Source organism: Ascaphus truei, chromosome 3 (assembly GCF_040206685.1).
Source record: "Ascaphus truei isolate aAscTru1 chromosome 3, aAscTru1.hap1, whole genome shotgun sequence".
NCBI lineage: Eukaryota > Metazoa > Chordata > Amphibia > Anura > Ascaphidae > Ascaphus > Ascaphus truei.
Window position 1 is genome coordinate 287,945,469 of NC_134485.1, and position 22,275 is coordinate 287,967,743.

Here is a 22,275-nt window from a genome sequence, read left to right on the forward strand (position 1 = left end):
ATGGATCCAGCACCCTGACAAGGTATAAGAGACTGAGCAAAGCCATGTACATAATCAACTTATAAAAACTGCTTAAGAGCCAGGCAAGGAGGTTTACACAATGTGGATTTATAAATGTTCTAATGCCTTTAGAGTGATGCTTTCAGTGTGAAAAGTGGCTTCCTCCATAATACACATTTTAACCTTAGTACTTATTTGGCCAAATTGATGAAAAGGAAAACGAAGAGTAGCAAATACACCACCTCATTTGTTTGTGAGCTGTATTTCCATCCCCTGTATATACAAAGTAGTATAAGCAGAACAAGGCAATTCAATTCAAATCATTTTTTTATATTACATACAGTACTTTTAACAGTGACCCATGAATCAAATTGTATCTTGGGTTAAGGTCTCTTACTGAAACTACTTCTACTTGTCTATGAAATATTTCTCCTATCAAAACTTCTGAGCAAAGGTTATACACTTGGAGTACCCCTTTTAGTAAAGATTTAATCGAAACCCGCTAGCCAATCATTCCAAGCACATTGTTCTTCAATTCCGGTTTCCTTTTTATCATATATTTTAAGATCATTTACTGTACGCACAATTGCTTGTACAAGTCAGATAAATGGTAAGGATACCAATATGTCACATGCGGGTACCTAGTCATTAGCTCTATTAATATGAAGAGAGACATTAAGAGTTCATAAAACCACCACTTATGCAATCAAATCTCATATCTCTCACTACAGTCAATGAGTTTAACATTTCCATATTAATTAGCTGAACATCCTATATAAAGTGGTTCTCCAAGTGATCTTGCTACGTCTATTATTAACTATAACCACTTAGTTTGCAAACATGAACATAGAAGCCGAATAAATTTATGGGTTGTGAAGATTTCGAAATAGTCTGCCAGAGAATAAGTTCGAGAATCGTCTCAAGTCTTAAAATATATTATATATTATATCTAAATAAAAGAGTCCAATCAAGACAATCAAGGTTTATCCCTGTCAGATGTTGACTAGGTAGTGCCCTGCTTCCCTTTTAACCAGGAAATAAATACGGCTATAATTACTTACCAAGCCAGCAATAGGCGTTGACAGACGATTGATCTTTTTAATGATTCCAGGCTTGATCTTGTTAATCAAGCTACAGAAAGGAACAAAGAAAATAATTATTACATGCCTTGGATGACAGAAGAATTTCTTAAAGAATAATTCTCAGAAGGGGAAAACAAAATATACAACCATAACAAAAAACAGCGTTGAAAAAGTAAACAAATATAAAAATATACAAATACAAATGAGAAGACATTTATATAACGTCATAGTGCAGACTGTATATGCATTACTTTACTTTTCCACATGAACGTGGTTACCTTAAAGTTTATGCGGCTTCATAGCTTTTGAAGCGAAACCTGGGTTCAAACCTTCAGGTCTCCGTCTGAGGATGGTTGCTGGCCTTGAATTGTGAATCTGGATGTGTTTCAACAAAGGCTTTACTTTAAAAGCCGTGTGAAACTACAGACTGTTTAAAACGACCCACGGAAAAATGGATAAGTGACTCCGATTGCTCATTTGCATGTCATTGGCCAGAATCAGTGGCTGCAGTAGAAACGCTGGATGCAGTACGATTACGGGGAAAGGCAGGTTTGGGGACCAGTGTGAGGCATGTGGAAGTGATCAAAAGTATTCTTTATCATTACTAATACAGAATTCAACAAGAAGCCAGAAAAAGGGAGAACGGTCTGTAGAAGAGCTTTCAATATGAGAGATGAAAGGCTGGAAGGCCAGTTATTCGAGGGTCACAACAGGCAAGTTAAAAGGAGTAAATAATGAAATTAAAAAATAAAAAAACATTTATGCCGGAGGAGTGGCTCAGTGAGTGAAGGCACGGACTGTAAAAAAAAAAAAAAAAAAACAGCTTGAAGCAGGGGAACCTGGTTCAAATCCAGCTGTCGGCTCCTTGTGACCTTGAGCAAGTCACCATCTCCCTGTGCCTCGGGCACCAAAAAATAGTTTGTAAGCTCCACAGGGCAGGGACTCGTGCCTGGAAAATTCTATTAATTATAACGTTGCATAGGAAGATACACAGGACATACAGTAGTACAAAAACCTGAACACCTATGCAATGTACTTTGGAGACTGGATGAATTAGGTTCTTGACAAAGATTTAAAAAAAAAATTAAAAAATGATCAGCCTAAGGCTGTGCTTATAGTGCTGGCGACGCAACATCGCGTCAAAACAAATGCATTGCCACCATCGCGTGCGCTTATAGTAATCGCAACGCGACGGAGCGACGGCTTGGTCGCGATCGGTGGAAGTAATCTCAATTGAATTTTTCCAGCGACCGCAGCCTGACGTCAGTCGCTATAAGCGCAGCCTAAGGACTGACGAAGGAAAGCGAGACGCTCAGACTGAATTATGTTGTTTGAGATGACAAATGGCCACCCTAGAGAATATTGCCAATAGAAAACACTTAATTCAAAACATTTTTAGTTTATGATCTCAAATTACTACTCAAATTGTGTCTAAAGCCAACTGAAACTGACCTGCTCACTAAAATACATATTATAATGCTCATTTAAAGGTATTGACATGTAACAGGTCTTGTTACATTTCTAATATAATATAGAATATTTGCACAATTAAACTATACATTGAATACAGAATGTGTTTGTCCATTTTCCCTACATTGGCAAAATAAGAGTATTAAAATAATAAAATAAAATTAAATCACATGGGAGATTACAAGTGGGTTCTTTATCACCATCATGTAATATCTTAATTCCAGATGAAATTCACCACATTCGATAATGCTCAGAGACTCAAAGCTGCAGTTAAAGCAATATCCCACATGTGGTTTTTTTTTTAAATAAATAATTTCTGTACCATGAGAAAATACTTGTAGCATTTAAAAATTATTTATTTTTATTTTTAAAGACATTTTTTAATGTTTCTAACGTAGGAAGCATTTCCAAAGTGACGCCCCCTTCCCCTTCTGATAGGAGCTGGCTCTTGAGACCCACCCTCTCTCTAGCAGTGAACCAATTGCATCTAGTAACTGCCCAGTCAATCATATTCCAGGAACTACATTGCCGAAAATGCTGTGCAATAACGGAATTAAATGGCCTAGAGCAAGCGATTGATTACAGGATAACAGATCGATCTGCAGCTTAGCTAATCACTTGTCAGTGTGCAGATTGTATTGATGCACATATTGAATGGGAATATATATATATATTTTTTTTTTAAACGGCAGCTTGAACTGCAGCTTTAAAACTGATATTTACAAAAGAAGAATATGGTATCCCAGACATACAAATACTCCAGTATATGCAGCTTAGACACTATGTATCTTCGATACAACCAAGAGAGACTTGGATTAGGCCCCTCACCACCTTCGAGAGCCTATATCAGCAAGGTGAATACCACAAAGGAACGATTGTTCAATTTTATCAGGTCTTAATAAGTCAGTACAGGGGGCAAACAAGTAAAAATATTTCAGACTGGGGGAGGGACTTGGATAACCCTATAGCAGACGAAGATTGGGAGGAAATTTACTAAAGAATAGCTAGAGCCTCCCGATGCTCAGCGGTCAGGGAAACAAACCTGAAAATTCTTCTCAGGTGGTATTATACCACGCGCCTTCATTCTTTTTTCCCCATTAATCTCCCCTATGTGCTGGCGAAACTGTGGACAATTGGGCACGTTCAAACATATATGGTGGTCATGCCCCAAGATTATTCTCTTCTTGGGGAGAATAAGAAGACTAATAAAAGGGGTGTTGGGGTTGGATCTGACCTGGGACATGGAAACTGTGCGTCTATTAAAACCTATAGAGGGCCTAGATAGGAAAGTAGATCATTTGGCGATACAAATCCTGTCGGCAGCTAAGGCAATGATAGCAAAACACTGGAAACAGAATGACTCCCCACCCATCACAATAGTAAAACACAAAATAAATCATGTCATGACTATGGAAAGGCTCACTAGTTTAATTCACGACAGATTCAACAGTTTTCTGACAACTTGGGACCCGTGGGCGACCTATATATGGCAAAATCCAAACTTGACTTAGACTACGAGCCCTGAGATGACTATTATCTATACTAAATAAACTGCCTAAACTGTATGTATAGCTATGATAAAGGAAGTGTGCGTTTATATAAGTGACTGTTTGCTCCCTGCGTGGAGACCGCTGTGGATATTTCCCTATGCCCTCCCCACCTACCCTCCCCTTTTTATTTTATGTACCCCCCTTCCCTTGAAAAATAATAAAACACAAGTTGAAAAACAAGACTGATATTTACTTTTATAAAGTAAGTCTAATTGTATTTTTGTGCCCAGACTATGTAAGAACAAAGTCACAATCTGAGACTTTATAGAAGTATTTGTGTTTATGACCCTGTGAATACTGAGTAAATCTCTTCTTCTACGTTCACCTAATAAAGATGTTTTTAATAAGTAAATTGTGTTAAAAATAGAGACAGATTTCATATATTGTAAGGACACCTCAAAGTACAGTTCAACCCCGTTATAACGCGATCCATTACAACGCGAATTCGCTTATAACGCGATGCAAGCGTGGCTCCCAATTTTCGTATGTATTAATACTTTACAACACGATTATTGGTATCTTAAATACTTTATTGTACAATGCAAACAATTGTACATCATTTCTAACGCGATCTGCTTATAACGCGATGTGATTCTTTGGACCCCAAGCACAGCGTTATAAGGGGGTAGAGCTGTACTTGCAAGCTGAACTCCCGAAGATCAAATGACACTTATTAACCTTTTCTGCACTGTAGAATGTTTAAGTTCATAGGTTGCGACTTCCAAAGACACAAATAAGAAACGTAGAGGTTCTGGGCCCAAACACATATATATGATGATATTCCCATGGTAAAATTGTGGCTTCAGGGAGAATGATGCTAAAAGTGAGTAACACTGACTTCAGTGAGAAATGACAGGCCCGTAAATTGTTTAACTGAAGTCAATATTGCTTGAGGAATGTGTAAACCATGAAAAGCATTGTTGATGTGCATAGTTCTCTTGGTGTGGCTTGAACTCTCACTGGCTATGATGCTGCCACCATTCTTGCTGGGTGTTCTTGTTCAGGTATATATTTCCTACGTGCTTCATATAGGCTTGGTGGAAACGGGGTATGATTTACTTTAAAAGAATGCTGTGAGGTAGCTATTACTCTATTGCTGTGTAGTAGAGTTGACAGTCTGGCTCTCAAAGATTATGTGTTCTGTACATAATTACAATTCTAAACATATCTACACCATACAGTTTCTCTACGTTAGAAATATAATCTCTGAAAAGAAAGATTTTTTTCTCATTGTGTTGGCAACAGAAACAAGATCGCTAAAATCACCAATATGTTCATTTGGTTTAACAAATAGGGATTTTAATACTATGTGCAATTACCAGGATTGGGCTGACTTTTGGGCCAAGATAGTTCAGGATACCGACAATACATGCGTACAGACGGTATATAGCACAAGATAGCTGACGGCTTTAAACAATTTCAGTGTTGTTCGCATTAACCTCGGCTCTCAAGAGGCAATGGTGTTGTATTCAGTGCCCCCAATGTGATGTGACAACAAGTGCTCTTGGCATACATTGTACTGAATTAAAACCCAATAGACAGGAATTACCTGATCATAACGTCACCATGCTTTGTTTTAGTTAGTGCGCCCAAGAAAGAAAAATCTTATCTGTGGATAACAATAATGGAATCATGTATTGCACATTCAAATCTGTGAAAGTATGTGTGGGTCTATTACAAATTCAGTCAAGTCACAAGTTATGCTTTGTCTATTGGAGTGAAATGTAGTACTTACTCGCTCAACAGCAGACCATTTTCAAGGGCAGATCGAAAATCCTTGTTGCCAAATGTTTTACCAGTGACTTCCTAAAATATAAAAAAAGGGGACAAATAAAGTGTTTGTAAGACTGAAAAATCAAATTAATAATATAAAATTATGAAAGGCTGTTTGATCACCAAATTGCATTAAAAAAAAAACTGCCAATTATTTCAACTGAAAAGGTAACAAATGAAGGAGTTTAAGACAGTGGTAAACCCCCTCACGGTACTTAATTAACTCGTGCTGGTCCACTGATAAAGTTAACATTTCTGTGTGTGCAGTTATTGAAGTCAGCTGCCAAACAATTACTATTGTTTATTTGTAAAGCGCTAACATATTCCACAGCGTGGTACAGTGGGGGTACAGAATGATATAAATTACATAAAAAGAATGACATGCAAATAAGGACAAGCAAGCGCAAACATATGCTAAAGGTAATGAGGGCCCTGCTCATGAGAGCTTAGTCTATTTTTGACATGGTAAAAATAAAAGAACACCCTTGTTCTTGTTTATTTTAAATACATGTAATTGTTTCCCCCTAATTCACTTCCTCTCCATCACACAGTACCCAACCTCAGTGTGACTAAGGGCTAGAATCTTTATGAACCGCCAAGGCCACTTGAAATTCAGCTTTGATTATCCGAGCAATCTGCTGTAGCACAGAGGGAGGATACTGCAGATGCTTCCTACTGCACAGCAATCTCAAAATGACCTTGAGGCTGCGGTCCCAGTCATGACTGTGACACGCGTGCCCGGCGGGGGGGGGGAGGGGGGTGGGGCCGGCACGTGCACAACGCTAACCCCGATCTGCGGTCTGAGGGGAGAGAGGGAGCTTGCGACGGGAGGGGGCGTGGTCGGGGATTTGCGGGGACGTGGCCATCACGTCACGCGGCTGGTTCGCCCTCATTGGGTGAACCGCCGGTGGGGGCGTGGCCACGCCTCTGTCGCAAGATTTAAACTCAATTTCATTGAGTTGTAAAAAACTTTGCAGTACGGCGCGGCTGCACCTTCAGCGTGAAGGCGACTACTGGGCCCAGCCCCATTGATGGGCAGTGCTTCACGCTGTGGCTGTTACTGGGACCGCAGGTATGGATGACTTGCTGTGAGTATCCAGTGTACTATTTTCCTGTGCACAGATGTACTGGACATTACCTGACCGACATGTTAGTTTGGCTCTAAAATCCCTGACCCACCCCCCCACCCCTTTTCTCCCCCAACCCCCCCCCCCCAACCCAGTGTCCGTATAAGGCTGCGCTTATAGTGCCGGCGACGCGACCGATCATGTCACCCGTCGCGATAGTTGCAATTAAAGTTTGGGTGACGTCGCTGGCTACAAGGCCAGTGACGTCATTAAAAAAAGGGAAGGCAGAGGGATGGAGAAGCTCTGATTGGCCACAAGGAGAGACTGTAGCCGGAAAAAAAAAAACAGACAACAGTGACTACCAGATTTTTGGTAGCACTGTTGCTCCGTCGCGTGCACTATAAGTGCCGACAATGCATTTGTTTTTGACTCAATGTCGCTGTCGCCGTCACTATAAACGCAGCCTCACTGAATGGAGTAGGCACCTGCTACCACAGGATGCTTTACCCGCTGACGCGATATGATTGGAAATGTAACACCTGCCACATCTGTATGTACTCAACGCTCTTTGTTCTAGCCAGCTTCTAAAAATTGGACGCTTTCAACTATTACAAATGCTTTTACATTTAAGGCCACGTCCATGGGTAGAGCGACCGTACTTGCGACAGCGCGATTAAACACATTGAGTCTATGGAACATCGATGGAGCACGCACGTGAGCGACGGCACGGCTGTTTTTTTTAAAGACATCATTTTTTGTCTGTGTCTCGCAATGGTCGGGTTACGTGAGCGGTTCGACCAATGAGGGCGAAACAGCTCCGTGACGTCCTCTACCATGCTTCCACCACCCCATCGCGAGGATCTGTAGTCCACAGATCGCTCGTTTGACAGGCACGCACGAGGCCATGTGATCCGGCGCCCGCGCACCATGGACTCGGCCTAACTCACAACAAACATGCCAGTCTTCACACAAAAAGACCCTTAAAAAGGGGTATTCATTCACAACATGATAGTTAAGATAAAGTTCCAACTTCCGTAATATGTTGACTTTGCAATCAAACAAGGATTCAAACATGTTACACCTTCTATACAAGATGTTATTACATATTTCATGGTTTCAGAGATCTTCAAATGTAGATTCACAAGTCTAACTCCAAAAAGCAAAGCAATAATTTCAACACATTTTTATTTAGTATAGAAGATATAACCAACCAACCAACCAACCGAAAAGTATAATTATCAAGGCCAAAAGATATGGAACACTGTTCTTGGCTCATACCCAAGGAAAGAATACAGCATACATTCTATTGTTGTAGTAGTATGAGGGCAGAGCTATAAATCAATGCTGAGATTTCGAAAAGATGGCCAATTTTATAGGGCCACAAAAACAAATTGAGGATTTTACAACGAAGTATGCCAAATCAATCTTAAAAGCTACTATTTGCACTCCATTGAGATCACAAAACTCAGGTTTAAAGAGATCTTCCCTTGCCCTGCCAATGCGCATGCAAGTGGGTGGAGACCAAAACGGAGACTACATTTTGGGGGCAGAATGTTAGGTGCTCAAAAGTCTGAGAATTTTCCTGAAAAGTTCTCATGAAGAACTTTACATCAATGCATAGCATTGGGTAATAGAACTGGGTAGCAAAAAGTTGTACACAATAGTGATGACTGACAGACAGTAACTTCTGATATAGATCAGAGACCGATCTATATCTATATCCACACACACCCCATTATCCAAATAGTATACCCTCCAAGCAGTGCCCATTGTTGATTTAGTTATTGACTAGCAGTAACTTGGTCGATAATACACAAGTCTGGTGCTTGGGGTGCATGAGAACAAATGAAGGTGGGGCCCAGGATGGATTGATACGTATGTGACAAACTATTTAACTTGCGTCACTATCCAATACAGACGATGTTGCACCAGCACCTTCAGAGGAGATGTGGGGGGAAAAAACTCGCAGCAACAAGGACGGTAAGGGACAAGGAGGAGCTGCCCAACCTCGTCAGCCTGGGGACACAAACACAGCCTGGTAATGAAAAACGATGGTAAAATTACCTGGAATCAGTTTGACACATTCAACCATTCCCCAACACGACAAAAGCACATACTTTGCAACGTTATATTTGTTATCTTTCTCGGTCAGAAACTAATGCAATTTACAGCACTTCGGGTCAGCACTAAAAAAAAGTATTCCAGGATTAAACAAGCTCAAGTATGCAAACATTGCATTATAGCCTACTGCGACATATCAAAATGTGCCCTTCCTCCGACAGCAGACTATGTGATTCATCATTTCGGTTTCAATCTCCAGTTGTCCTCACCCTGAACAAATATTGCCTGCAAGGTGTGAATAAGATGAAAGTATGCGGTCCACCAGTTCGGCTGCATTTCTGCACCTTTATGCAGTCCAGCACACCACTGTGTACATTTTAATTCATCCAATCATGTTCCACATGGGCTCTTGACTTCATGAAGCAGTTTACTTTTAGTATCTCTCCACACACTATCACTCGTATAATTGTTCCACATACGCAAGCATATATTTTACCGTCGAATTATCATCTCAAAGGGGTACTAGAACACAGGGCACAGAGCAGAGAATTTCTATTTTACTAGATTTTCTGCACACTACAGTTCTTTGAATGCTAGACCTGTACAGACTGTAGGTACAAAAGCAGGGTTATCTGGTCAGAAAGCAAACACAAAACAAGTTTGTGCTATCTAGAGATTACAGCAAGAGACCATACTAAGAAGCTCAAGTCCTTGTTGTTACTGGATGTCAACTCCAAGGGCTCATTCCCTAAAGCTATTAAGATCAGGCTCAAAAACATTGTTTCCTAAAATGGGACCGGGACACCCAGACACTGTTTAGATAGCGATACCTAAAACTTGACAACGTTTAGGATCCGTTTTAACAGTAACAGACTTTAATGGATATGCAATGTTCCGATAATGCTGCATTTGCCGGTCATTTTCACCAGCATTCGTTAAAGTTATCACTGTGCTGATCTGTTTGCATCCGTTACTTTTAGAGATCTCGCTTTAGCCCTTTCCATTGCGGTTTTCATTTTCGACAGATCCTCCATTCTAGATATTAGCTGCCCAATGCAATCTAAAGGTTACCATGCTAACCACAGAAACTAGCAATTCCGAAAATCATCATTTTTGTGTGTTTAAAATCATGTGCTGGAATTGCTTAAGGTGCAAGATATGAACATTATAGAGCTGGCCTAGCCCGTATGGGTGGCAACAGCAATTGACCGGGGGGTGCTCCCCCTCCCCTCCCATCTGGTCTGCTGGTCGCGAGTCAGTTGGGGCGGTTGGGTTTCAAATTAGAGCCAAGGAACAAGCAACTGTCACTTGTTCCTTGGCGTTGGAGCAGTTTAGACCTCTCCTCCTCCTCTCCTCATTTAGTAGGTTTAATTATTTTTGGTCGGCACACTCCTCTCCCCCCCCCCCCCCGGGGTGAGGGACCTTCCTCCCCCCCTGTGGTGGGGGACCCTCCACCCCCCCCCCCCGGGTGTTTTTTACCGGCTTCACTGGGGCGACGGTTGCTCGGGGGGGGCGGGGGGATGAGGTAGGTAGGGCCCAATAATGCCGGGTGTTTCCCCCCTTTCATAGTGGCCGCGCTGTTTGGGTTAGCAACAGCGGCGGGGGGAGGAGGCGGGATATGAGGAGAGGGACTCCTACCTGGGCTTGTGCGTGGAGGAAGGCGCACGGCTCGGAGGCGGAGGTTTTCCTGGGTGGCGCCGCCTTCCGAGGGTGGTCCGGGGGGGCTGGCGGCGATGAGCCCCTGTCCTCCGCGTAATGGCCGCTTGGGTGGCCGGGGGGGGAAGAGAGGCTCTCCCACCCCACGCTTAGCTGTGCGGTTGGGCTAGAGGTGTGTGGGGAGGTGGGGCAAGGGAAGGAGTGTGATTTCCCCTGCTTGGGTTTGGGCGGAGGCGGGTCATGAGTCTCATGCGTGGTTCCGCCTCCTGAGGATGATCGGGGGGGGTGTCGGGAGGGCTGGGGGCTAGGCTGTTCTTACGGCTGGGGGGGGGGGGCAGTTGGTGGTTTGGCTGGCATGGGGGGGCTATTGACCCCCCCTCCTCCCCCCCAGGGAGCTATTGCCCCCCCCTTTTTTTCTTTTCCACCCCCTCTACACAGTGTGATGTGGTCAGGTGGGGCTGTTAGTTGGCCATGAAAGAAAAAAAGAAAAAAATCAGCAACGCTTGGTTGGCTGTTAGGGCACCAAGTAGATGGAGGTGGGGGTGTAAGGGTGCTCAGCATACAAGCATTAATGCGGGATTTTTGTGTTATTACAGCCTAAGAGCAGTTCTAAGACTAATTCAAGTGAACTGGTTTTCGTGGAAAGATCGGCCAGGCAAGAGTTCAAGAGTAGTTTGCTGGCAGGATTTAGGTGGTGAAATTAAACCAGTGTTTGACGAGCCATTGGCTAAGATACAGCGCTAGTAACGATGTCCTTTCAGGTCAGCACCATGCAGCTTTTGGCAGAGGCGCACAACCATGCGGAAGGATGGTTTCAGAAGCAGATGTGTGCACTAGTGCTGAAATCTGGGAGTGACCAAGGAGTTTTGGGCAGTCGTGAAAACACGAGAGGACAGGGCGGTTCCCATGCTACCTGCGCTGAGGCGTGGCCATCATCAAGTGATGAAGGGGGTCCTAGTAACAGAGCACGAGAAGCGTTGGTGGTGCAGAAGGGTATGTTATGGTGGAGTTTTGGAAATCACAACCTATTTGGTTAAAGGCTGGGGGATTATTGGGATGAGCCTGGAGGGAGGCGAGCATTAGGCGGCTAAGGGTTCCCCTCTCCCCCCCCAAAAAAAATAAAAAAAGGAGGGGGTTGGGAGGAGGCCGACATGCTCGCCATCGCCGGTTACTGGTGATAGGCAGGCTAGCAAAGGATGGTTGGTCAGTGTATATAAAAAAAAAATTAAAAAAAAAAGGCGGTTGGGGGGTTTGGCCCCAGCCTAGAAGGTGAATGTAAGGTTGAGGATTGGTCCTTAAAAAAAATAATTTGTCTTTTGCAGTTTATTCAGGAACAAAGGTTAGCCCAATTGGGGGATTAACATTTGCTTCCTCATTTACAGGTAAATCTGGAACGGCCGGGACGCGGTCGACCTCGCTTCGTGGCGCTGGTACGTCGTCCACGGCTCGCAAGCGGTCCGGGCCTCGGGTTGAACTTGCTGTCAGAGGCTTGGAGGACAAGGGTCTTGGGGCAGGTCCCGACAGGCGGCTCAAATCACCGCCGGGGACTGGGGCATCAAAGGGTAAGCGTAAAAGAGTTGCTTGTTTGGGAAATAAGGGTGTTACTTTGCCGGGCATTGTTAGCTCCCCTGGGCCACAGGTGTTTGATTTGGGGTTAGCGGGCGATGCTGAGGCAAGAATGATTAGTGCGGTGGTTAAGGGCGTTCAGTTAGCTTTATTGCCGATGACAACGTTATTATCCACTAAGCAAGCAGTGGGGGCATGCAAGTCAAGCGAATGGCAGGTGGGGTCAGATTCAGTGCTTGACGGGGGGGAGCAACCGCGGAACAGTGGGTGGAGAGGTGGCTCAGGTGTCGTTGGGTGTGGAGAGCACTGAGGGTTGTACCCCTAGCACAGTGCCAAAAGTTATTCAAGATGCGTTGGCATCGGCCACAGCATTGCCGGTGCAGGTGGCGGGACAAGGAGCTGATTTAGCGGCAGTAGTTAGTTTGTTAGGTGAGCATCCGGTGGTGAATTCAGGTGCTGGGCAGGAGACAGGGCTCGGAAGGCCATTGGCCGGTTTAAAAAGACTGCAGGATGCGGCTTATGGGGACTCATGTATGACTATATCGCGTTCCTTAGGCGTGCATTTGTCAAAGGAAGTAAAAGAAAAAATTTGGGCGGGTGATTACGTTGAGATTTTGTCATTGCTTCCGGGGTACAATGAAGCGGTAGCTAAATCCGAAAAGAAGGGGGAGGCTAAGAAGGAGGATGTGGAAAAGCGTCTTTTTCCACGCACGTTCAGTAATTGGTCGCAGGCATTCGTGATTTTGGCGGGCGTTGCGGGGGAAAGGGATCCACAGTTATGCTCGGCGCTGTTTAAGTATCAGGATACGATTAGAAAAGCGTTTCAGAAACACGGGGTATGGGATGGTGGACCTATGATGTGGAGTTTAGGCAGAGTATGGAAGCCAATAAGGGTGTGGTTACATGGAATTGTAAGGATGTGGATTTGTATTTGGAGCACATTTCGGGGGGAGGGGGGTCGTCCTTTCGCGCGTCAAATAGCCTCAAAGTGGTCTGGCGGGAGCATTTTCAGGTGCGCACATCAGGGAGGGGGCGTGCAGGTGGGAAGCAGTCGGGTGTATGTTGGGGTTACAACGAGTCAAAATGCAGATTTGAGAATTGTCGATTCCAGCACACTTGCGCTGGGTGTGGGGGTCAGCATCCCAAATCAAAGTGCTTTAAGAGAGACAGTAAGGGTTTCAAGGGAGCAGGACAGCAAGCTGTTCAGGAAGGCGGGAACGCCAGTTTCAGCAGAGGCAATGGCGCCTGGCTGGAAAAATACCCCAATAGATGGGCAGCTAGCTTATTACGAGAGGGGTTTAGGGAAGGATTCAGGATCCCGTTTGATTATCAGGAGGGATCGGGGGGAGAGGAATTTGAAGTCGGTCAGGTTGAATGGGGATGTGGCAAAAGAAAAAATTGATAAAGAGATTGAGTTGGGCAGAATGGCGGGTCCTTTCGTTTCCCCGCCCCTGGCAAATCTTAGGGTGTCACCGTTGGGGGTGGTTCCGAAAAAGGAGGCGGGGGCTTTCAGGTTAATTCAACATCTGTCTTACCCGAAAGGGTCGTCAGTTAATGACGGGATAGGGATTTATGCTCGGTAAGCTACGCCACTTTTGATCAGGCGGCGGCTTTGGTGGGACGGATGGGGCAGGGGGCATTGATGGCGATGGGTGACGTTAAGTCAGCTTTCAGACTCTTGCCGGTACATCCAGATTGTTTTCATTTATTGGGCTGTATGTTGGAAGGGCGTTATTTTGTTGACCTTTGTTTACCTATGGGTTGTGCATTGTCTTATTTTTATTTTGAAACATTCAGCACATTTTTGGAGTGGGTGGTCCGCAAAAGGGTGCAGGCAGCAGGGATCATACATTATTTGGATGATTTCCTTTTCGTTGGTCCACAAGGGTCTGATTTGTGCGCAAGGTGGCTTTTTCAATTTTCGGCCATGGCGCGCGAATTTGGGGTTCCTTTGGCGAATGAAAAAACAGTGGCACCCACAACCACTCTCAGTTTTCTGGGCATAGCAATTGATTCAGTGAACAGGGAACATAGGTTATCTCCTGAGAAGTTAGTTGTTTTGGAGAGTATGATCAAGGATTTCATGCTTCTTAGAAAGGCCTCATTAAGACAGTTTCAGGTTTTGCTGGGCCATCTGGTGTTTGCAGCTTGCATTATGCCCGTGGGGACGGTGTTTTCCAGGCGCTTGTCAGCAGCGAGAGCGGGGGTAAAGCGTCTCAACCACTTCATTCGGGTCACAACTGAAATCCGGAAGGATTTGGAGGTGTGGCTCGAATTCTTGGAGAATTACAATGGGTGGACGTTGTGGAGGGGGCGTCCAGCGCGGAATGCTGATCTGCAGCTATTCACGGATGCGGCTGGGTCAGTAGGGTTTGGTGCATATTTTAATGGAGCTTGGTGTGCGGAGGAATGGCCAGAGGATTGGCGAGGGACTCAGCTTATCAGGAATTTGACATTTTTGGAACTTTTCCCGTTACTAGTGGCTGTACATCTTTGGGGGGACAAGTTTGCTAACAGGGAGGTTACGTTTTGGTCCGACAACCTGGGTGTGGTGGAGGCTGTGAATAATTTTGGTTCACGGTCCCCACCAGTGTTGGTTCTTTTGAGGCATTTCGTGTTACGGTGTTTACAGCTTAATATAGGATTTAAGGCTAGGCACGTTCCTGGGGTGGAGAACAACATTGCTGATGCATTATCACGTTTGCAGATGGAGCTGTTTCGGAGGTTGGCACCGGGGGCGGAGACCCAGGGCGAACGGTGCCCAGCAGTCTTGTGGGAACTGGTGATGGCGGTGTGACTGAATTAGTCAAGGCTTCACTCGCCCCGGGTACGTGGGGTGCTTATGTAGCTGCTTGGCGAGAATTTCGGGAGGCGGAAAGGATGGCGGGAGGAAAGATCTCGGAGGTAGACATTTTGCTGGGTCACATGATGAGTTTGAGGGACAGGGGGTTAGCTGGCGGATCCATAGGGAGAAGGATGGCGGGTATATCATTCTTCCTTAGGCTGAATGGCAGGGATGATGTGTCAAGAGCTTTGTGGTAAGGAGGGTGCTAGCAGGATTGGTAAAAGGGATAACTAGCAGGGATGGCAGAAGACCAGTGACGCCGGCAATTTTGGAGGGTTTGTTGCGGGCCACAGACGTGGTATGCTCTTCCAGTTTTGAGGCAGTACTATTTAAGGCCACATTCATCTTAGCATTTTTTGCAGCTCTGCGAGCAGGTGAATTGGTTTGTGTATCCAAGAAGGGAGGGGGTGGCTTGCAGCTGGCTGACGTGAGTTTAGTAGAAGGTTTGGTGAGGTTGCTGGTACGGAGGTCTAAAACGGATCAGAAAGGAAAGGGAGCGTGGATCTTGTTGAAGGGCTTACCTGGAAGTGCGGTGTGCCCAGTAAAAGCGTTGGAAGATTATTTGGCCGGTAGGCCAGAACAAGGGGGTCTGTTAGTGCACAAGAACGGGGGGGGGCATTGTCAAGGTTCCAATATTTTAGGGTTTTTCAGATGTGTCTCAAGCAACAAGGGTTAGAAGGGGGGCAGTATGGAACGCATTCTTTTCGCATTGGGGCAGCGACGGAGGCAGCACACGTAGGGCTCGCGGTAGCAAGGATACGGAGGATTGGGCGCTGGAAGTCAGACAGTTACCGGAAATACATCAGGCCGGATTTGGTAGGGAAGGATGTTGCGCTAGAGTAGATACCCTGCTGTTTGTTTTCTTTTTTCCCACCATTTCTTTGCCTCCTCAGATTTCATGGTAATTTGGATCGTGGGAGACTCAATGGTACACTGGGCTGGGAAGAGGGCGAATTCGCGCCCCTACGGAAAGAATTTAGGTTTGAGTATGGAGCAGGTGGAGGTAACGTGGTGGGGGATGAGAGGGATGCGGTGGGGACGTCTTTTTCCGCTGCTAATTTCTAGGGCCAGGGGTAGGAGGGCACCGGACATCATCATTATTCATGTTGGGGGTAATGATGTGGCAAAATTGCGGTCGATTGATTTATTCCAGCAGATTAAGCAAGATTTGGCGCGTATGTTAACGTTTTGGCCAGGGGTGCAATTAGTTTGGTCCGAGATAATATGCAGGTTGGTTTGGAGGGGTGCGCGTATCCCGGGGAGAGTTAACAAGACGCGGAAGAGGTTAAACAGGAAGGTGGGGAATTTCTTGGTTCAATGTGGGGGTTGGGTCATTCGTCACCCGCAGTTCGGTTTTAAATTGGGTGGCTGGTTTAGGGAGGTTGGGGTACAGTTGTCAGATGTTGGGGTGGACATGTTTAATAATGATTTACAGGAAGGATTGAAAGAGGTTATAAGGGGTATGGCGGTACGGGTCTGATTTAAGGGGGTTATACAGGCGCGTTGGTGGCGGCAGTTGGGGGGAGGTAGGTGCTTGTCCCGCCAGAAGTGGCTCAGGGCTGGTAAACCGGGGGGTTTGAAGTGAGGGGGTAGGTCACCGGGACATACTTCCGGGTACCCCCTTTGCGTTGCCCAGCTCTGAGCATTCTGGCGCGGACAGGTGGTACGCTATCCCCATTTGTGTTTAATAAATAAGCCGCGGCCTTTTACCTCCATATATGTGTCCTCTTGTTATTTGTATGTTTTATGTAGAGGGGTAATAGGAGAGGGGGGGGGAAGCTCGCGCCTCCTTGGTCATACAAGTTAAACTCTCATACTTCGGAGAAGACAGACAACTATTATTTAACGATATACTTTGACATTTGGATGTTGCATTGGTGCGGTTCTCTGTTGTACATTTGGTCACACCCAATAGAACTCCTTTTTGACAAATATATAAAGTGGCGAGAAAAATTTGTGAACCCCTTCGGATTTTCCCATATTTCAACCTAAAATGTTAATAGATCTTAATCCAAGTCGCAACAGATTTAAAAAAAAATAACCTAATCAAACAAATGACAAAGACATTCTAGTTTTTCAACATTTATTTAACCCCAAATGATTAAACACTCAATATCCATGTGAAAAAAGTATGTAAACCTTTTGATTCAGTACCAGGTGGCACCCCCTTGACCAGCAATAACTTCAACTAAGCGTTTCCTCTAACTGCTGGTCAGTCTCTCACATCAGTTATGAAGAATTTAGACATATTACCCCTTATAGAACAGCTTCAACTCAGCGACATTTGAGGGCTTCTTTGCATGGACAGCTCGCTTCAGGTCCTGCTAGAACATGGCGATGAGGTTTAGGTAAGGACTTTGGCTAGGCCATTCTAAAACGTGGATTTTTTTCTTCTGCAGCTATTATTTTGTAGATCTGCTTGTATGTTTAGGACCATGGTCTTGCTGCATGACCCACTTTTACTTCAGCGTTAGCTCACAGACTGCCGACCTGAAATTTTTCTCTAGAATCTTCTGATACAATGCAGAATTTATGGTTGTGTCAATGATGGCAAGCCGTCCAGGTCCTGAGGCCGCAAAGCTGCCCCAAACAATCACATTCCCACCACCATGCTTGATGGTTTGGGTGAGGTTATTTTGTTCGAACGCAGCGTTTGGTTTTCGCCAAACATAACGTTGCTCATTGAGGCCAAAAAGTTCTACCTTTGACACGTCTGTCCAGAGAACATTGTTCCAGACGTCTTGTGGATCATCTATGTGCTCTTCAGTGAACTTCAGATAGGCAGCAATGTTCTTTCTAGAGAGCAGTGGCTATCCATCCATAAACACCATTCTTGTTCAGTCTTTTTCTGATAGTCGAGTCATGAACACTCACATTAGCCATGGCAAGAGAGGCATGCAAATCCTTGGGATATTCCTCTGGGGTTCTTCGAGACTTCCTGGATAATTTGCCTGTTTGTTCTTGGAGAGATTTTGGTGGGATGACTGCCCCTAGGTAGGGCGACTGTGGTCTTGAACTATCTCCATTTGACGGACAGTGGATTGGTGGAGCTCTAAATCCTTAAAAATAGTTTTGTAACCCTTTCTAAACTAATGCGCATCAAAAGCTTCTTTTTGGAGATCCTTGGAGATTTGGTTTGTTCGTGGTATGACATGTTTCCAAACACCTGTATGGTAAAGACCAAACTCACAAAGTTTCTTATCTTTATATAGGGTCAGTTTGGGAAGCCCCACCCCTTAAGATCTACCTATTTAAACACCTGATTCTAATTATCCCCTTTAATTTAGCTGATAAAACCAGGGTTTCACTTACTTTTGCACATACCATGACTCTTAACTACTCATGTTTTTTCAAATTCAGGGGTGCCCAAACTAGGGGGCGCGAGATTGTCGGGGATGGGGGTGCGGTGGTTACAGACGCCCCGCGCTCTTCCTCAAGGCATTTAAATTAAATGCCCGGGGAGCAGCGAAGGTCTCTGTAAGGTCCCTTACCTTGACAGATGGCTACTGGCGACGCAGCATCAAATGATACCGCAGGGTCACGTGACATGATGAAGTCGTGAAGTCAGAACGATGTCACGTGACCCCGCAGCGCCAATTGTCCACGCTTTGCCAGGCCGACGCGTCACACAAAGCTGTCTGAATAAATGTAAGGGAGTTACAGAGGCCTCACGCAGTCCCCCGGCATTGCATTTAAATGCCTTGGGGAAGCGTGTGGGCCCCTCCGTTTGCACACACATCTGAACCAAGGTGTATGTAATAAACTATACGCACATGAGTAGCCACTACTGAGAAAAATACAGCAGGACCTAACCATTAAGCTATATAAAATGATATCATCCAAATAAGTTATAACTCAAGGCCAGGGGAAAAACAGGTTGACTTTTCACATATGAAAAGTCAAACTCTAAAGGTGAAAGTAATGTTATGTTTAAAAAAAAAAAAAAAAAAAGAGGAGGAGCATGTACTTGTGTGAAACCAGATAGAGATCATAAAAATATCTCAAATTGTTCCACCGCTAATAAAACTGAAGCAAGAACAAGTCAGTCGTGCAATACACAATGTTAAGCCGTTGTGTCAACTTGACAGCTTCTCTTCATTTTATCGGTAGGCTTTCCAATGCCAATAAAGGTGCTTGGAATACATGGAGTCTGTACTGGTCAGTGGGATATTGCATGAACAATGGAGAATTAACTTGTTAAGTAATGCGGCACAGCACTGCGACTATATTCAATAAGCAGTGCTATTCCAAAAGACTGGCCGTAAAGCCAGAAAGTCTCTTATGGAATAAAGTTGCTTAGCGACTATGGACCACGTGTCCTTACCTGCTTAATGCATCGTTTCCTATTCTTTTTTTTTTTATAATCCCCTGCATTGCTCACCGAAGTATGTTCTTATGCCTATCCAGATCATTTTCTAATTCACTTATTTTTGCCTACTTACATCTGGTTTCAGGTCAAACCTTCGTTCCAAAGTTTGTTCCTTTGTTTAAAAAAAAAAAAAAAAAAAACCACAACACCTTGTGTAAAGCCTGCAGTCCAATAGTTAACGCCTCTATCCTATCCCTTCTTCCGGGGCTCTTCTACTAGTTCTCCAAATGGGCCAGATGAGAACATATTTAGGAGTAGATGGCCAAAAGTTTACAGTAATGTAATCAAGTATCATAGGCTAAAGCTGGTAAATTCCGGGTATTATTGAAATCCCTGTTATGATTGGATAATGCCCGGAATTATACCCACTCAGTAATGGGCGGGAATTTTTGGCACCCTGCCAAGTTTTTCAGCCAATCAGCTTTCAGTTCTCATTCATAAAGAGTGAGATCAGCTCTGACAAGAGGCACCGACTCCTACCCCACCCTGCCTGCAGAGAGCTCTGCACAAGAGTGAGGGGAACGGTTTGTGTGTCTATTGCGTGTTTTGTGGGTGTCTTCAGGGATTATTTAAGTAGTAAATAAAAAAATTAAAATGCAGACACACACACACACACACGACTCTGCTGCCCCTCTCTAGAACCACAAAAAACACTCAGACACACACAGACCTTTCTCCTCAGTGTTCTCCTGTGTGGAAGTATTACATTGAGAGATAACTCTTGTTTTCAAGTATGTCCTGTGGATGAGAACTGAAAACTGATTGGCTGAAAAACTTGGCAGGGTGCCAAAAATTCTAGGCCATTACTGAATGGATAATACCCGGAATTTTAACCAATCAGAGCAGCGATTTCAATAATGCCCAGAATTTACCAGCTTTAGCCTATAATGTTAAATACATTGAAAGACTTACATGTTGTATATAATAAAATCTGTACCATATTGACATTAGCTTAACCGAGTTTGTTTGACAAACTGCATCTAGCTTCTTAAACAACCAGTATGAAATTAGCAGGAGCAGTGTGTCATATTAGGCATGTAGCTGCCAGTTGAAGAGTGCTCTTTTATAGTGAAAACACACAGCTACTTTAATATTTCCTCTATTAAGTGCCAAGTCAGACATCAGAGTTAAGAGGGACTATGACAAAGCCCCCATCATCAGCAGCTGGCTTTGACATCACCCAACTAATGAAGCCAATAATGGGGAGGATGGTTTTACATTAATCCCGTCTACTTCTGAGGGATTTCAATACAAATAAAAACATCTTATTCACCATGTTAAATCCTTTGATTCCCGCCTTAGAAAGGCAAATACATAGTTTCCACTTTCGCTTCCTGCAACAGCAACGTATACACTTGCGGGGGAGATATTCTTTGTAGCCAGGGAGTTACTTAAGTGACATTCACAAGACTGTGTAGTCATGTCAAGATGCTACGTCTTGTTTTATTTAAAAAACAAACAAAACAGATCACCACTTAAAAAAAAATGCGCACACAAACTTGCTGTAAGTGAACAAGCATCAAAAAGAAATATTACGTAATGAACCCTACAGAGAAAAACCAAGAGAGTGATTAGATAGTCAGATGGCTGCACAATATTATCCTGAAATGTTATTTATAAGATAGCAACCTATTTTTCTAAACAGGCGACCCCCGTTTTGTAAAATGTAGAATTCTTTAAATCCTTTAAGCTGCAGTTCAAGCAATACCCTACATGTTTTTTGAAGTGAAACTTCCTTGGTGGCACCTCATTCGTGATGGGGCAAAAATGGATTGTGGGGATAGAAATGAAACGGATGTGACGTCAGTGATGGCAGTTGAGGCCGGGCTGTGTTCTGGCTCAGCCCGACCCCAACACTGACATCACACCCGCTCCACAAATCAGATGCGGCGGCGATAGCCGCCGGCGCCGCTCCTAATGGCCACCGCACCCCCCACACAGCCGCTGACATGCGGCGGCGGTGATAGCCGCCGGCGCCGCTCATAACGGCCGCCATTCCACGCCCGCTGCCTACTGCCGTGCCGCGCATGCGCGATGGCGCCAGTGACTCCAATCACCACGGGAGTGGGGAGGGGGTGGCGCGCAGGCGCTATCTGCCCCCGGCGGGTGCATGTGCCGCGCATGCGCACACAGACGTTATCGTGCGCTCCGGCTCGGGTTTGTGCGGGGGGGTTTGAGCGCGCCGCTTCCCACGCATACGGCGGGCCCGGTGCGGCCACGTCTCAACCTTCCCCCACCCCTCTCCCCCCAATTACCCCCTCTATTCCTCCCCCCACACCCCCCCACCGGCATCATGGTGTTCTTCCTCGGGGGGAGGGGGGGCCGTCACACTCACATGGGCCTCCTCGCTGTATGTGCCGTCCTCCCTGCCCTGATCCCCGGCACTGCGGGGCAACACAACCTGTGCCCATCCCTCCTCCTACCACACTGCTCTGCCGCCGTGCTCGCAGGTGCAGGGGGTGATCGGAGGTGCAGGGGGTGAGGGGAGGTGCAGGTGAGGAGGTGAAGGGGGGTGATGTGAGGAGGTGAAGGGGGGTGATGTGAGGAGGTGAAGGGGGGGTGATGTGAGGAGGTGAAGGGGGGTGATGTGAGGAGGTGAAGGGGGGTGATGTGAGGAGGTGAAGGGGGGTGATGTGAGGTGGAGGGGGGTGATGTGAGGTGGAGGGAGGTGATGTGAGGTGCAGGGGGGTGATGTAAGGTGCAGGGAGGTGATGTGAGGTGCAGGGGGGTGATGTGAGGTGCAGGGGGGTGATGTGAGGTGCAGGGAGATGATGTAAGGTGCAGGGAGGTGATGTGAGGTGCAGGGGGGTGATGTGAGGTGCAGGGAGATGATGTG

General features: G+C 45.3%; 1 protein-coding gene across 9 annotated transcripts in view; it reads right to left on the bottom strand.

Annotated features, from left to right (window-relative positions):
* The window catches only part of LMO7 (LIM domain 7), a 166,452-nt gene that overhangs the window by 101,685 nt on the left and 42,492 nt on the right, over positions 1 to 22,275 (bottom strand). For all 9 annotated transcript variants that reach the window (XM_075590977.1, XM_075590978.1, XM_075590980.1 and 6 more), the window contains exons 3-4: positions 5,838 to 5,908; positions 1,062 to 1,131 (exon numbers count right to left, since the gene is read on the bottom strand). In XM_075590977.1, the coding sequence (XP_075447092.1) occupies positions 1,062 to 1,131; positions 5,838 to 5,908 (141 nt within the window). The remainder of the gene's footprint in view (positions 1 to 1,061; positions 1,132 to 5,837; positions 5,909 to 22,275) is intronic.